The following is a 15,867-nucleotide window of genomic DNA, read 5'->3' as shown; positions in this document are numbered from 1 at the left end:
GGACCCCACAGCCAACTGACTGCACGTGTTATATTAAATAGTAATGCTCAGTATATCAAATCTCTGATTAAAAGGTGCAGACAAAAATGGTCGGATTAAAAAGCAATATCTACTTGTCTCCAACCACTGCACCTCACTGGCAAAGGCACCCACAGACTGGCAGTCAAAGGGAGGATGTCAGTCTATCAGGGGAGTAGAAGCCCAGGGGTAGCCAGTGTGGTCAGTCTTAACACCTAATAAAGTAGCCATCAAACCACAGTTAGAGGAGAGAAAGAAGCTTCTAGACTTGAATTAGGAGGGTGCAACAGTAAATATACGTGTACCAAACTCTGGGGCTCTGGGTTTCACCAACAAACAAACACCAGTGGAGGTGAAAAGACAAGACAGGTCCTGACAGGTAATAGCCGGAGACGCCCGAAGCCCAGATTCAACATACAAGGAACCCAGAGTAAAAATTAATAAACTTGAGCGTTAAACCATACCACAGATATTTGCATACAAAATAACAGTCTTCTCAAGAGTAAAATAACTGAAATAAAGAGAGGAAGAGAAAATCAGTGTCTCCATGGGCACCACGCGCATGCAGTGCCTCTGTGGGCCAGAAGAGGGCGTCGGATACCCTGGAACTGGAATCATAGCAGTTGTGACCCACCGTGTAGGATGCTGGGAACAAACCTGGGTCCTCTGCAAGAGCAGCCAGCGCTCTTGTCCTCGGAGCCACTCTCCAGCCCCTCTTTTTGGTATTTTTGATCATTAATTTCCCAATTTTTCTTGCTCACTTAATGCACTTGGCAGAGCTGTGAGTTTTCTCCTTTGAAGACTGTCTTGTGCCTCAGTCAGTCTGATAAGTCGTGCCTTTATTGTTTTTCTAGAATCCCTTCTTTACCTTCCTCTTTCTCCTCCCCCTCCTTCTTCCTTCTTGTTCCTTTTTCCTTCCTCCTCCTCCTCCTGTAGGGATGGCATGTAGCCAGGCTAGCCTCAAGCTCACTGTGTAGCCCAGTTTGGCCTTCCTTGAGCTCCTATCCCCCGGCTTCCTCCTCCCCAGTGCTGGGATGACAGGCCTGTGCCATGAGGTCAGGCTTTCTAGAAAACCTTTCTGTGTTCCCTTTCACATGGTCACTTAGGATTAAGTTGCAAGTTTGTTTTCATTAAATTTTTATGAACGATTTCTAGTTGACGGCACTGTATTCAGAAAGCTGGAGTTGTATTATTTCTACCTTATGGGGTGTGTTTAGGTTTTCTTTGTGGCTTCATGTAGTTGTGTTTGCGTACCAGCATTCTGTGGTTGGGTACACTGCTTGGTGCTTCGCTGCAGGCTCCTGCGGGGCAGGCAGACCCTGGTGCCCAGGGCGCTGTTTTTCCTGTGGGCTGCTTGATGTGCCCGCAGGGGAAAGTGGCTGTGTGGCATTGCTGCCCAAGTGCCTTCCCACCTCTGCCTCACTTGGTGCCGTTTACTCTGACCTCCGGATGCCATCTGGACAGAAAGGGTGCCACTTGGAGCTGTGAGCACCTGTGCAGGGCAGGGGGCATTCGAATCGTGACGGGATGGCGGGGTCGAGTGAGAGGGAAATGTGTCCACCGAAGCTCAGGCTGTATGTGGGGCTGGGCTCGGGGGCTGCAGGAACCTCACCAGAATGGGCACGGAGGTGTAAGTGGTGAGGGCTGTGAACCTGGGGAGGAGCCACGTGCCCTGGCCTGTGGGGCCCTCCTTTGGTGTGGCCGGTGGTATCACAGCTTCTGAGCCGTTTAGGGATGGCACAGGACTCTCAGGAAAGGCCTTCTGTGGCTGCGGCAAGGGTGAGGCCGTTGGTCTTGACTGGTCGGGAGTGTGGTGGGCTGTGCCTGCAGTGTGAAGAAGTGGCCAGCTTGCTCTGAATGGCCAGCAGGGGTCACAGGAGGCAGGCCTGGGCCTGCTGCTCTGGATTTGAGGATTTGCTCAGTGGCAAATCCTCCACCCTAGCACCACACAGGCACAAGCCCTGTGTGCCTTATTTCCCTGTGCTCCTCGTCTGAGAACTGGCATCTAGCTGGGCACAGCTAGGGTTTGCTGGTGTGACTTGGTGGGAGCATCGAAGGGGCCTGGGAGCTGGCAGATACCGTGGTGATGGAGCAGGTGAGCCAGCTGGTGAGCAGGGACACAAGGGTCCAGCCTGGGACATGCTGGACCCAGGCTGTCCCAGGAAGATGGGTGGGCATGTGACCAGGGGAAGCTGAGTAGCATGTGGTGAGCTCTGTCTCTTTCCCTGGGACAGTCATTCCACAGAGGTCCTGCTGGGATGCGCTGAGGCAGCACTGCTCTGAAGCCTTGGTCTGACTCTGTGGTAAGCCCAGGCTCTGATCCTCATAGGGCCTCAGAGCCCGGGTGTCCCTGAGAGGCGTGAGGAGCCAGCCAGATGCTCACCTGTGAGTGGCTGCCAAACTGGGGACCGGCTGCAGGCAGGGGCTGGTGGCGCCTGTGTCTGGTGCCCTGAGAGATGCCACAGTGGGCATACCTGCCTTCTGTGTGGCGGTTTTCTCTTGGCTCCTCTTAGTCTTCCTGGCTCCTCTCCTGCTTCTCCACCCAAGAGATGACCTAACCCAGGCCTCAGCAGAGAGCACCCATTTTTCCATTCCCCGTTTCTCAGGCTGGAACCCAGCATCCTAGGCTGTGCCCTGTTTCATGTCACATGCTCTTCTGGCATGAAAAGCTGCTGCCTGTCTTGAGATCCGTCAGGATGTTGGTCTGTGCACCCATGAGGCTGAGGTGTTAGAGAGGACGTCATGGAGGGAGGGGTGACCGGGAGCAGCTGCACTCTCTCTGCTCACTTCGGCTTCACAGATACTGTTGGCACTGTTGATGGAAGGGGAAGATGGTGCTTTGAGTGTCTCTGGGCATTGCTGCTCCGTGCACTTTAACTAACGGTGATCTCACTGTCAGTTTTGTCGATTCAGGATTAATGACCCTGTCTCTCCAGGAAGGTGAAGGCACAGGCCGCAGCCTGGCTACCATGATAGTCAGCTTTCGGGGAAGCTGCAGCCTCAGAGAGGCACCTGGGATTTCCCAGGCTGCTGTGCTGCACTGAAGTAGCCCAGTAGGGGCAGGTTCAAAATGCCTGTTTGTGTCCGTGTGTGCACGTGTGTGTGTGTGTGTGTGTGTGTGTGTGCGCGCGCGCACCCATGGGACCCAACCTTGACAGCACATGTGGCTGCTCTCTTCCTTAAGTGCTGTGTATAGAATAATAAACTCCCTGGTGAGCCTCACGGGTCTCTGTCCCCATCCATCATCTGCTGTTTCACAAGGACTGGGTGGAATCCGTAAGTCTTATTTTGGGGAGCTTACTGTGCACACTGGAGAGGAGGTACAGTCTTCTTGGTTTTGTTAATTTGGATATTTTATGATGTTTTTGATTAATGTGTTTATTAACTGTCATTGTGACGGAAGCAGAAATTAGTCATCATGAGCAGAGCAGAAATATCTCCAACAATGTAAAGATGATAAATGACTCCAATTACTGGTGGACTCACTCGGGCCTCCTCTGTGCAGGCTCTCCCGGCTTCCAGCTGAGGTACATGGTGGATCCTGCCTTCCTGAAGCCCGGCGAGCGCCACTGGTTCACCCACTACCTGGCTGCCCAGACGCTGCAGGTGGATGTCTGGGACGGAGACTCTCTGCTCCTTATTGGGTCCGCTGGCATCCGCATGAAGGTAGTAGCCTGCCAGGGCATGGGGGGGGCACTGCAGCCATGTGGGGCAGGGCACTGTTTAGCCTGCGCCCTAACGGACAGGTCACAGCCCAGCAGCGGGCTGTGCCATGGTTCCTGCCCCCTGACAGGAGAGCCTTCCCCACGGAGGCTGGATCCCACGGCCATGCTTTTCTGGGTGAGCTTCTCTCCCACTCTGGCCTGCCAAGTAATGCCACCTCTGTCCTTCCAAAGTGATGAAGCAGGTGTCTGAGGGCAGGTGCTGGTGGCCTGTCCTCTGCAGGGCCTGGAGCCGGCCCATCTGAGGGGAAATGACTGATGGCCTCGTTTCTGTTGGCCATCATGGATTTCTCTTTCCCTTCCTATACTGAGAATCGAACCCAGGACCTTGTACATGCCGGGCAAGCAGTCTACTGCTGAGCTCCACCCAAGCCTCTGAAGTGTGTGCTGTGATTTTAGTCAGAAACCTCTGTGTCTTTCCCTCCCTCACCCTGTGCTGACACTGAGATCCGTCACTCTTCCCTGGACTTCCTCCTAAGCCTTCTTCCTCTGTGCCAGAGGATCAGCATAAGATCATGGACTGGATGTTCCTGGACTGGCCTCAGCCCTGTGTAATCATGGTGGATGCTGAGGGCCCTCCTGCATCCCAGCTTCTTGTCTTCCAGGCTCCCTGCTGTCACATTGTCCTCCGTAGTGCTGGGTGCCAAGACCCATGGATTCCAGCTGTCAACCCCTGCTTCTGTGTGCCTGACCCCGACCTGTATCCCTCCACTCTGCCCCTCCTTTCTTCCCTTCTTCTCCCCCTCTTAACCTCTCCTGCCTCTGCTACCCTCCCTGTTGCTCAGCGTCCATGGTGTCCTTCGTGAGGACGGTGCTCCCTGGGTAGGGATGGTGTGCGGATGCTGGAGGCAGGGTCTGCAGCAGAGGGGGTCAGGGGAGACACAGGGACTTCCCAGGGCAGCCATGGAAGCATGGTGGGTAGTGCTGTCTGCCCAGCCATGTGTTACCTTATGGTGTCTATCTCCTTGGAAATTCCTCTGTGTGTGTGTGTGTGTGAGAGAGAGAGAGAGAGAGAGAGAGAGAGAGAGAGAGAGAGGAAGAGAGAGAGCGCACACGAGTGTAGGCATTCATGCATGCATGCACACTCTCCACATGCCTGCAGGTACCCGTAGAGCCCAGAAGAGGGCGGTGGGTCCCCTGAAGCTACAGTTGTAGGCAGCTGTGCTCTGAATTGCTGGTGGGTGCTGGGAACTGAGCTTGGATCCTCTGCAAGGGCAACAAATGCTCTCACCTGCTGAGCTGCCTCTCTGCTCTGTGGCTCCGCTCCTTTAGTTTTGAAATTAAAAAGCAAAGAAGAATCCAGGTTGGGTTTAAGGGCTCCTTGTGTGGCTAGAGCCTGTGGCCCCTGTGCTTCCTTCAAGGAAAGAAGAGAAAGGTCACGGTTAACTGATAACCATCAGAGCTGGTGAACAATCCCTGCCCTAGTGCTCATGCTCCTTGTCTCTGTGTGCCCTGATGTCACGTCCCAAGCATCGGAGTGAGGCTTCAGATGCACAGAGCAGCTGGGCCAGCAAGGACGGCTGCTCCTGATGGGCTCTGAGAAGCCAGACCCTTCAGTCTTCACAATCAGCCTTCCGCCGTGATGGGGTCGACACCTCATTCTGTTCACACTTCCTTGTTTCCTGCAAATGCCAGCTGTTGCTTGGATATTTCTGGGTCGTCTCCAAAGGCCTTGCCCGCTTTCTAGTATGAGGGGCCCTGGGTCACATGTGTACTTGTGACGTGCAGTTGGCACTGGACTGGCGGCCTCCAGGGTGTGGAGTGGCTCAGGCCTGGCCTCTCTGCTCCCAGGGGAGGTGCTCTCATGGCTGTGGGAGAGATTTGGGGGTTACAGAAGCTTGGCCTCCGTCTGGTTCCATACTTCTGCTAGCAGCAGGAAGCTTCAGGGCCCATGGTGGATGAGGTCCAAGCTGGCCTGGAGCCTGTGATCTATCCTGAGTCCCCCAGCCTTGCACGGGCTAGAAGCCTGAGGACTAACAGCTGGGGAGATGCTCAGGAGAGCCCTTCGGATGCTGTCCTGGGCAGGGCTTGTGCCACTCCCTCTGCTTTTCCGCCTCAGCTAGCATGTAGGGCTTCATGCCACCTCAGCCCAGGCCCAGAGGTCCCCACATCATGTGGCCCCATCTGGCCCCTCCGGCCACACTGAAGCCGGTTGCCCTGTCTGTGGGTTCTACAGTACATCTTAGTCTGGCTCCCTGCCCAGGGCTCATCCAGAGAGGGGCTTGGTCAGTGCCTGCCTTGTTCTTTCCCTTGGAGGTTGGCTCCTGTCAGGCAGCTGCCAGGCCCTTGGTGTACCACAGTGCCACCCAGTGTTTGTTCCTGGGCAGTCTGGGCTGTGCTTCGCTGATGTCTGTGAGAAGCTGCCTCTTGCCTCATCTCCCCTTCAGTGTGGCCGGTGGTAGAGCTTTGTACCTGGCGCCCCTCGTGGACCTGCCTCCCTCCTCCTCCAGGACCTCCCTGGGTGGGTCAGGAGCTGCCCTCTATATGCTGCTGGAAGTGGCCTTGGCTAGACCACAGCTGGTCAGCACTGTCTCTCTTCCCTCTGTAGCACCTCCTCCGCCAAGGGCGGCCAGCAGTTCAGGTGTCACATGAGCTGGAGGTTGTGGCCACTGAGTACGAACAGGACACGATGGTGGCAAGTGGTGATGTGGCTGGCTTTGGCAGCATCAAGCCGATCGGTGTGCACACGGTAGTGAAGGGCCGGCTGCACCTGACCCTGGCCAATGTGGGTAAGAGCCTGGCAGCCTCAGTTGCTTCACCTAGCTTTTTGCCATTTCCCTAGCCCGCAGCTTCCCAGCTGGAGCAGGAGGAGAGCGTCGCTGTGGGCACCCACACTTTGTAGGGCACCAACAAGCTGCGGGTGAGCACCCATGTCGGTGGCCGGCATCCACTGCCTGGCTTCTGAGGGGAGCTTGGAATTGCCAGGCTCCTCAGGCTTGTCCCTGGGTCCTGTGACCACCCTCAAACAGGTGACTACGTGCCTGGGGAGATCTTGTTTGGAGTCCCAACCCCAGAATCACCTATCAGAAGAGGGCTGCCTCCAATTCTCTGTGTAGCCCAGGAACAGCAGATGGAGGAAAACATCTCTTTGAGGACAGTGACATTGTCAGGAGGCCTCAGCAGAGCACCGAGCACAGCCTGCTCTTGTTTTGGCCAGGGAGGGCAGGCGCTGGGTGGTCCTGCCTGGGACTCCGAGGAGACTTTCACCAAGGACTGAGAGGCCGGGGTGCTGGTGGCCAACACCTGTCCTGGGAGGTGGGCCAGCAGGGGACCCTTAAGAGCTAGCACAAAGCTCACTGATCTCCCGTGAGTGTACCCTAAAGAGTGGGTGAGTTTCCTGGGAAAGTCGAAAGTGCAGGACTGGTTGTGGGAAGCCGTTTCGAGGATGGGATCAAGGTCTCTGCCCTCTTATTAGGGATTTTTCCCTTCCTCAAAACCCAGCCTGGTTTTAAGTCCAGGAACCCCACGGGCCACATGCCGAGTGTGCTGGAGCTCGGGTTTGCGGCGGCAGAGGAGTGAACACACAGCTCATTAAGTCTGGTTGGAGGTTTCTGCCTGCTTGTTTACAAATGTAAATCCAAGGCAGCCTAGAAAATAGACAATATGGAAACAGCAAAACTCAATTAGGTTTTGGAGAAATAAATGAGGCTCCTGTGAGGAGCAGACTTTACTCAGGAGCCCGTGCAACTTGGGAGCCTCGGGACGTGCCCAGCTCCAACCCTGGCAGGCCTTGTTATATTTAATTCAGCAGCCCACAGATGTGCACTGACTCTGGGTTTGGAAATCTTATCTCAGAAGAAAGATGGGCTCCGTTATATGTTATCTTAAACTGTCATTTTCATACTTTGCCTGCAAGACGGAGATAAGCGTGTGGGGAAGAGCCAGAGATAGCCAGCACAAGGGACACTGGTGGCCGCCAGTGAAGGACAGTGTGGGGCACCGTGTCGGTGGGGCCTCCCCCTCCCCCTTTTCGTCAGGTAGGGGAAATGTTACGGCCTTCATTTCTTTATAAGACCAGTAATTCCGTTTGGTGTGGCAGTCATGTTTCAGCAAATTGAACGCTGGCAGCGGGAGCCTTTAGGGTGACAGACACAAAGCCGGCGTGCACATCGGCCTGGTTGCTATGCCCAGCAGCTTCATTCACAGCGATGGCTGCATGGCATAGCACAGAGGATTCCGCCAGCTCTCCCCTGCCGGCTCCACGCTGCCTCGCTCCGTGGTTTCTCCTCCCGGACCCGCTGTGGGCTGTGCGTGCTCATGTTTCTCAGGCTGTCTCCTGTCCTTTAGGGACTCGATGACCCTTTCTCTCACTGCTTTCTCTCAGCCAGTCATGCTGGTGACGTAGGTGGGAGAGGACCCAGCTGGGACCCCTCTTGCAAAAGCCTTCCTGGGAGGCAGGCAGCAGGGCTGATGGCGCTTGGGCAGGTGCTCACGTCTGTGGACCCATGGCGGCAAAGCTCGGGTTTAGAGTGTTGACGATGACGGATTTGCACTCTGGTGTGGGACTGACACCTAGTGGTGGCACGCCTGGAGAAGAGACTGCCACAGCCCACCGTGCGGGATGCATTTGGTGTGCAGCAGCAGGCACGGAGCACACTCAAGGGTTGGGGAGTGTCGTGGCGGCTGCAGGCCGGGCTCCGCATGGACCCTGTCTTACCAGGGTGCTTTTCACTTAGGTCACTCGTGTGAGCCGAGAGCAAGAGGCTCCAGCTCGCTGCCACCATCCAGGTCTCGGGTCATCTCAAATGATGGAGCCAGCCTCTTCTCTGGGGGAAGCCTCCTTACACCAGGCGGCCCTGGGCGTGAGTTGGGACTATGGCCCCATGCTGGGGGGCACGTGGGTGGGGTGGAAGGCAGTAAGGCAGAAGCCTGCGTGTGTGTGTGTGTGTGTGTGTGTGTGTGTGTGTGTGTATTCACATTGCTGTCCCTTGCCCCAGTGTCTGGGTCCAAGGTTGGCTGGGTGTGTCCAGCTGGGGTCCATAATGATGGCCTCAGGGAGCTTAAAGAGCAGTTGAACCTCTAAGCTCCTCTGTTTGGGCCCCTGCATCCAACCATGCTGTCTTATAGAGTGATGGTAATTCTGCTAATTGCCTAAGTCTGAGCTGCTCACACAGGGAAGAGATGACAAAATCCATGTGTGCCTGTGTGTGCGTGCCTGTATGTGTCAGTGTGTGTGTGTCTGTGCTGGCCAGAGGTCGGCACTGAATGTCTATAGCTGTCCATCTAAGTTTTTGAGGCAGGGCCCCTCACTAAGCCTAGAGCCTGCCAGTTGGCTACACTGCCTAGCTAGTGAGCCGTGAGCTGCTGGGATCCTCTTGTCTCCACGTCCCGAGCTGGTATCACAGACGTCCACACCTGACATCCTATGTGGGTGCCCACTCCGAGTACAGCGGATACTCACACACAGGCAGTGAGGAGCCCGCAGATGTGCCAGGTATGCCGGAGAGGCCTCTCAGCAGTGACCTCCCCACCTGAGGCCACAGTTCGGGAGAGGGTGTGACCGTGCAAGTATACACGTGTGCACCTGGCTTCTCTCTTGGAAAACCACCTGCTAGTGTTAGGGAAGGACCAGGGTCAGAGTGGCTTAGGTTTGAGGAGCTGCTCGGGGACCAGGCCCTGAATCTGCATCTTTGTCATAGAGGACACGGCGCAGACCCACTCTGGGGCCATCGCTGGCTTTGCCAGAACTCCGCCCCTCCCTTTGGCCCTTTCAATAGGAAAACGTGTTGTGCAAGCGCAGAAGCTGGCTGACGTGGACAGTGAGCTGGCCGCCATGCTGCTGACCCACACTCGAGCTGGTCAGGGACCACAGGCTGCAGGCCAGGAGGCGGACGCTGTGCACAGGCGCAAGCTGGCCAGGATGCGGCTGGTGCGCCTGCAGGAGTCCGGAGGGGAGCCCGACAGCCGAAGGATCAACTTGCTGGTGAGCCCCCCCCCCCCAACCTGTCTCCTCTCTCACCTGCCTATTCCCTGTTTGCAGGAGAGGACTCAGACTTGGACTCTTTGGCCAACAGGGGATTTTTTTTTTTTGAGACAGGGTTTGTCTGTGTAGCCCTAGTTGTCCTAGACTCTTTTTGTAGACCAGGCTAGCCTTGAACTTATAGGATCCACCTGCCTCTGCCTCCTGAGTGCTGGGATTAAAGATGTGCGCTGCCATGCCCGGCTTAGGAGAGCTTTTGTTAAAAGGTCTCACCGCACACTTGGAGACCAGGGCTTCTGTGTCCTTACTTCAAGTGAGTTTAAGTCCAAAGTCCCTTCAGGCCACTGCCCTGCCCCCTCTGCCAGCTCAGCCTCCTTAGCATTGGATCCGAGGGGCTCAGGGCGAATCTGCACCGCCAGAGCCCTGGCATAGGGTAGGTAAGCCCTACAGAGCACCCCTACTTCATAGTGCAAACTGGACACCCTGTCAGTGCTGCAGGCCACTGCTTTGCTAGGATGTGGGGGAGGAGGGCGTGGAGAAGGAGGGCTTGAGGGAGGAGGGTGTGAGGGAGGTGGCTGCGGTGGAAGAGGGCTCAAGGGAAGAGGGTGTGAGGCAGGAGGCGGTTGAGCCTCACTGCACCTGGCTGTCCAGTGTGGACCTGGCCCAAGGTCAGCTGGAGGCTGGCCTGGCACACGTGACTCACATCTCCTCTCCATGTTGGGTACCTGCTGGGCGAGTCCTGTGGCCATGTGGTTCTTTGTCACTTGACATCGCTGATCCTAATTCCCATACGCTATGCCTGGCATCTTTCCCTGGTGGCTGAAGGGGTCTCTTAGGCGCACGTGGGGTGTCGTGCTGTGATCTGTTCAGACAAATACTGAGATCCCTGGAGTATGGATGACAAGCAGCACTTCCAAACCACAAGGCTGAAGAAGGGGAAGTTGATTTCCAGAAGAAGTCTGGTGCCCCTGCAGAGCTTGGGCTGGAAGCACGGGACTCAGGGAGGACGTGAGGTGTGGCCCCATGTTTGACAGGCCCAGCACAACGTTCGTGCACAGCACTCACGGGACATGCAGGTCATTGACGCCTACCGAGAACGGACCAAGGCTGACAGCATCAGCAGCGTCCTGAGTCAGGCCATCACCACCCACCACACTCTGTACGCCACCCTGGGCACAGCGGAATTCTTCGAGTTTGCCCTTAAAAACCCGCACAACACTCAGCACACGGTGGCCATTGAACTGGACAGCCCTGAGCTCAGGTAAGAGCCGCTGCCGCCGACAGCTGTGCTTGGGCTGTGCATCTTCTGGGCTGTGGGCCTCTGGTGTGGAGGCCGGGCGGGCTGGCCTGCGTCCCCTCATACAGGGTCTGTGGGTGGTGGGTGCCTCTCCTTTACACAGTGTGGCCCACCACTGCCTCTGCCCCTCTAGCATCGTCCTGGACAGCCAGGAGTGGAGGTACTTCAAGGAGGCCACTGGCCTGCACACGCCCCTGGAGGAGGACATGTTCCATCTGCGGGGCGGCCTGGCCCCCCAGCTCTACCTGCGGCCCCGGGAGACTGCGCACATCCCCTTCAAGTACCAGAGCTTCTCCATGGGCCCTCTGGCTCCAACACAGGTGTGAAGCGAGACCCAAACACAGCAGCCAAGTGCTGGCCGGCCAGGTGGCACAGGGGAAGAACGCTTTTCTGTAATTTGCAAATGTTCCCTTTCCCTGTTGCCTGGAGGGGGAGGGTTGGCCCTGACTGCTGCCTGCTCCACTCACATGGCCCCTCCACCAGGCAGTGTGCAGCAGCCTGGATCCTTCTTTCCCCTGGTGTGGGGGTAGGGAGGGCACACCTGTCACCAGCCCTGCTGGCCCCTTCCCCTGCGGCATGTGCTCCTCTGCACGGAGCCGGCAGAGGTGCTGGGGAGGCGTGCGCCGATCATATATACGTTGTACATGCACACTTGTGAGGGTGCGGGGAGCTCACATTGATGCTCTGACTGCCTTAACACTTAGCCCTGCAGTGTTACTTACAAGGGGCCCGAAGGGTCCGTGGACAGGCCACAGAGCACTGACCGCGTCTGGTGGGTGAGGCTGGGCAGCAGCATCAAGCTGCAGGAGGCCACACCAGAACACACTGATGCCCTGGAGTGCATGGCCTGGCTGGTCCGAGATGAGATCTGTTTGTCATGTGATTTGCCTTGACACACTTGTTCTGCTCCTTGTCTCCCAGGCCCTCGCTGAGATGAGCTCAGAGAAGGACACAGAGTCGTCAGGACCCCTCTGGAAGTGCAGTGCCATGCCTACCAAACATGCCAAGGTAGGAGGGGCTCAAGATGGCCTGGCGGTTTTAGTCTTAGAGGACTTCAAGCCAAGCATATGGCGTTTGCTGCTAGATGGTTCTTCCTGACCCTGCCTCCTCTCTTCCTTCCTGGGTGGGATCTAGACTGGAATAGGATGTGGCAGGGACCAGGAGGCCTTAGCTGTGCCCAGACACTGGCTCAACCAATGACAGGGTCCAGCATGGATGGACAGCCCTGGAGTCTTCTGTGTAGCCTTGGCTCTGTGCACAGGAAGCTGATGATCATCGTGGCTGCTGGCTGCTGCCCTGTAAACACAGCTGTCACAGCACATGGCCATGGGGCAGCATTCCGAAGGTGTGTGTGTGATACACAGATGCATGGATGGATGGATAGATAGATAGATACGTAGGTAGGTAGATAGATAGATAGATAGATAGATAGATAGATAGATAGAAGATAGATAGATACGTAGGTAGGTAGGTAGATAGGTAGGTAGGTAGATAGATAGGTAGGTAGGTAGATAGATAGATAGATAGGTAGGTAGGTAGGTAGGTAGATAGATAGGTAGGTAGATAGATAGATAGATAGGTAGGTAGATAGATAGATAGATAGAAGATAGATAGATAGATAGATAGATAGATAGATAGATAGATAGATAGGTAGATAGATAGATATGTTGGGGTTGATATAGAGCTACTGTGTATTGAAGTGTTAATTGATTGTCCCCAGAGATCTTTACTGTTCTGTGAGCAAATGCACACATACACCAGATGATGTTGTGTAACCTTGCCTCCCAAATTATCCCTGATTGGCCCATAAAGTTGCCTGTACCTGGGCAAAAGAGGGGTAGGCAGAGCTAAGGTTCACAGGCTTGGAGGGCAGAAGGATCACGAGGGGTGGGAGAGAAAAGTTCAGCAGAGAAGGAAGGAAGGAGAAGGAGCAGGTCACCATGGGTTAGTGTGAATGAGAAACATGTGACTGGGAGGAGCTTGCTCTGAGGACTGGCATGATGGAGAGAAGCAGTCCAAATGTAGCATGTGCAAGAATTTCGGGTGGAATGTGTGGCTGGGAAATAACAAGGTATGTTAGGGGTTAAGATCTGTCCAGCCCCAGTGTGTAAGGCTTATTAAAAATCTAACGGGTTTCTGAGTTTTATTTCTTTTTTTAAAATTTTTTATTAATTACACTTTAATCACTTTGTATTCCCCCTGTGGTTTTCTCCCTCCTCCCGTCCCAATCCCTCTCCCTTCCTCCACCCTCTGCATGCATGCCCCTTCCCAAGTCCACTGATAGGGGAGCTCTTCTTTTCCTTCCTTCTGATCCTAGTCAATTAGATCTCATCAGGAGTGGCTGCATTGTCTTCTTCTGTGGCCTAGTAATGCTGCTTCCCCCTCAAGGGGAGGTAATTAAAGAGCAGGCCAATCAGTTCATGTCAGAGACAGTCCCTGTTCCCATTACTATGGAACCCACTTGGATACTGAACTGCCATGGGCTACATCTGTGCAGGGGTCTTAGGTTATCTCCATGCATAGTTCTTGGTTGGAGTATCAGTCTCAGGAAAGACTCCTGTGCTCAGATTTTTTGGTTCTGTTGCTCTCATTGTGGAGTTCCTGTCCTCTCCAGATCTTACTGTTTCCCACTTCTTTCCTAAGATTCCCTGCACTCTGCCCAAAGGTTGCCCATAAGTCTCAGCATCTGCATTGATAGTCTGCAGGGCAGAGTTTTTCAGAGGTCCTCTGTGTAAGGCTCCTGACTTGTTCCCTCTTTTCTCTTCTCCTGATGTCCATCCTCTTTGCCTTTCTGGATAGGAATTGGGCATTTTAGAAGAGTCCTTCCTCTTGATTAGTTTCTTTAGGTGTACAGATTTTAGTAGGTTTATCCTATATTATATGTCTATATGAGTGAGTATATACCATGTGCATCTTTCTGCTTCTGGGATAGCTCAGTCAGGATGATCTTTTCCAGATCCCACCATTTACCTGCAAATTTCATGATTTTCTTGTTTTTTATTGCTGAGTAATATTCCATTGTGTAGACATACCACAATTTGTGCATCCATTTGTCCACTGAGGGGCATCTGGGCTGTTTTCAGCTTCTGGCTATTACAAATAAGGCTGCTACAAACATGGTTGAGCAAATGTCCTTATTGTGTACTTGAGACTCTTTTGGGTATGTGCTTAGGAGTGGTGTAGCTGGATCTTGAGGAAGCGCTATTCCTAGTTGTCTGAGAAAGCGCCAGATTGCTTTCCAGAGTGGTTGTACAAGTTTACATTCCCACCAGCAGTGGAGGAGGGTCCCCCTTTCTCCACAACCTCTCCAGCATGTGTTGTCTCTTGAGTTTTTTGATCTTAGCCATTCTGATGGGTGTAAGGTGAAATCTTAGGGTTGTTTTGATTTGTATTTCCCCGATGGCTAATGAGGTTGAGCATTTCTTTAAGTGTTTCTCTGCCATTCGATATTCCTCTATTGAGAATTCTCTGTTTAGCTCTGAACTCCATTTTTTAATTGGATTACTTGATTTTTTTGTTGTTTAACTTTTTTAGTTCTTTATATATACTGGATATTAGTCCTCTGTCAGATATAGGGTTGGTGAAGATCCTTTCCCAATCTGTAGGCTGTCGTTTTGTTCTGACGACAGTGCCCTTTGCTTTACAGAAGCTTTTCAGTTTCATGAGGTCCCATTTATTGATTGTTGCTCTTAGAGCCTGTGCTGTTGGTGTTCCGTTCAGGAAGTTGTCTCCTGTGCCAATGAGCTCAAAGCTCTTCCCCACTTTTTCTTCTAAGCAGTTTAGTGTGTCTGGTTTTATGTTGAGGTCTTTGATCCACTTGGACTTTAGTTTTGTGCAGGGTGATAAGTATGGATCTATTTGCATTTTTCTATATGTAGACATCCAGTTAGACCAGCACTATTTGTTGAAGATGCTGTCTTTTTTCCATTGAATGGTTTTGGCATCTTTGTCAAAAATCAGGTGTCCATAAGTGTGTGGATTTATGTTAAGGGTTTTCTATTCGATTCCATTGATCCACCAGTCTATTTCTATGCCAGTACCATGCAGTTTTTAGTATTGTTGCTCTATAGTGCAGCTTGAGATCAGGGATGGAGATACCTCCTGAAGATCTTTTACTGTAGAGAATTGTTTTAGCAATTCTGGGTTTCTTATTGTTCCATATGAAGGTGAGAATTTTTCTTTCAAGGTCTGTAAAGAATTGTGTTGGTAATTTGATGGGAAATGCATTGAATCTGTAGATTGCTTTTGGTAAGATGGCCATTTTTACTATGTTAATCGTGCCATGAGCATGGGAGATCTTTCCATCTTCTGATATCTTCTTCTAATTCTTTCTTCAGAGACTGGAAATTTTTTCATACAAGTCTTTGACTTGCTTGGTTAGGTTTACACCAAGGTACTTAATGTCTTTTGTGGCTATTGTGAAGGGTGTTGTTTCCCTAATTTCTTTCTCGGCCCTTTTTGTCTTTTGTATACAGGAGGGCTACTGATTTTTTTGAGTTAATTTTGTATCCGGCCACTTTGCTGAAGGTGTTTATCAGCTGTAGGAGTTCCTGGTAGAATTTTTGGGGTCACTCAGGGATACTATCATATCATCTGCAAATAGTGATACTTTGACTTCTTCCTTTCCAATTTGTATCCCCTTGATCTCCTTCAATTGTCTTATTTCTGTAGCAAGGACTTCAAGAACAATGTTGAAGAGATATGGAGAGAGTGGGCAGCCTTGCCTTGTCCCTGATTTCAGTGGGAATGATTTAAGTTTCTCTCCATTGAGTTTGATATTGGCTATAGGCTTGCTGTATATAGTTTGAAGAGTACTGGTGTTAGCTCTTCTTTGAAGGTCTGGTAGAATTCTGCGCTGAAACCATCTGGCCCTGGGTTTTGTTTTTTGTTTTTGTTTTTTTTTTTTTTTT

The 15,867-nt window shown here is 53.0% G+C and overlaps 1 protein-coding gene across 4 annotated transcripts in view; it reads left to right on the top strand.

Annotated features, from left to right (window-relative positions):
• Nphp4 (nephrocystin 4) overlaps positions 1 to 15,867 on the top strand; it is a 115,429-nt gene that overhangs the window by 88,723 nt on the left and 10,839 nt on the right. For all 4 annotated transcript variants that reach the window (XM_055615152.1, XM_055615153.1, XM_055615154.1 and 1 more), the window contains exons 17-23: positions 3,524 to 3,684; positions 6,289 to 6,469; positions 8,417 to 8,542; positions 9,458 to 9,663; positions 10,695 to 10,921; positions 11,091 to 11,277; positions 11,879 to 11,965. In XM_055615152.1, coding sequence (XP_055471127.1) covers positions 3,524 to 3,684; positions 6,289 to 6,469; positions 8,417 to 8,542; positions 9,458 to 9,663; positions 10,695 to 10,921; positions 11,091 to 11,277; positions 11,879 to 11,965 — 1,175 coding nt within the window. The remainder of the gene's footprint in view (positions 1 to 3,523; positions 3,685 to 6,288; positions 6,470 to 8,416; positions 8,543 to 9,457; positions 9,664 to 10,694; positions 10,922 to 11,090; positions 11,278 to 11,878; positions 11,966 to 15,867) is intronic.

Source organism: Psammomys obesus, unplaced genomic scaffold (assembly GCF_907164565.1).
Source record: "Psammomys obesus unplaced genomic scaffold, mPsaObe1.curated_primary_1811, whole genome shotgun sequence".
Taxonomy (NCBI): domain Eukaryota; kingdom Metazoa; phylum Chordata; class Mammalia; order Rodentia; family Muridae; genus Psammomys; species Psammomys obesus.
The sequence above is the reverse complement of the archived record's forward strand: the minus strand, read 5'-3'. Positions and strand labels throughout refer to the sequence as shown.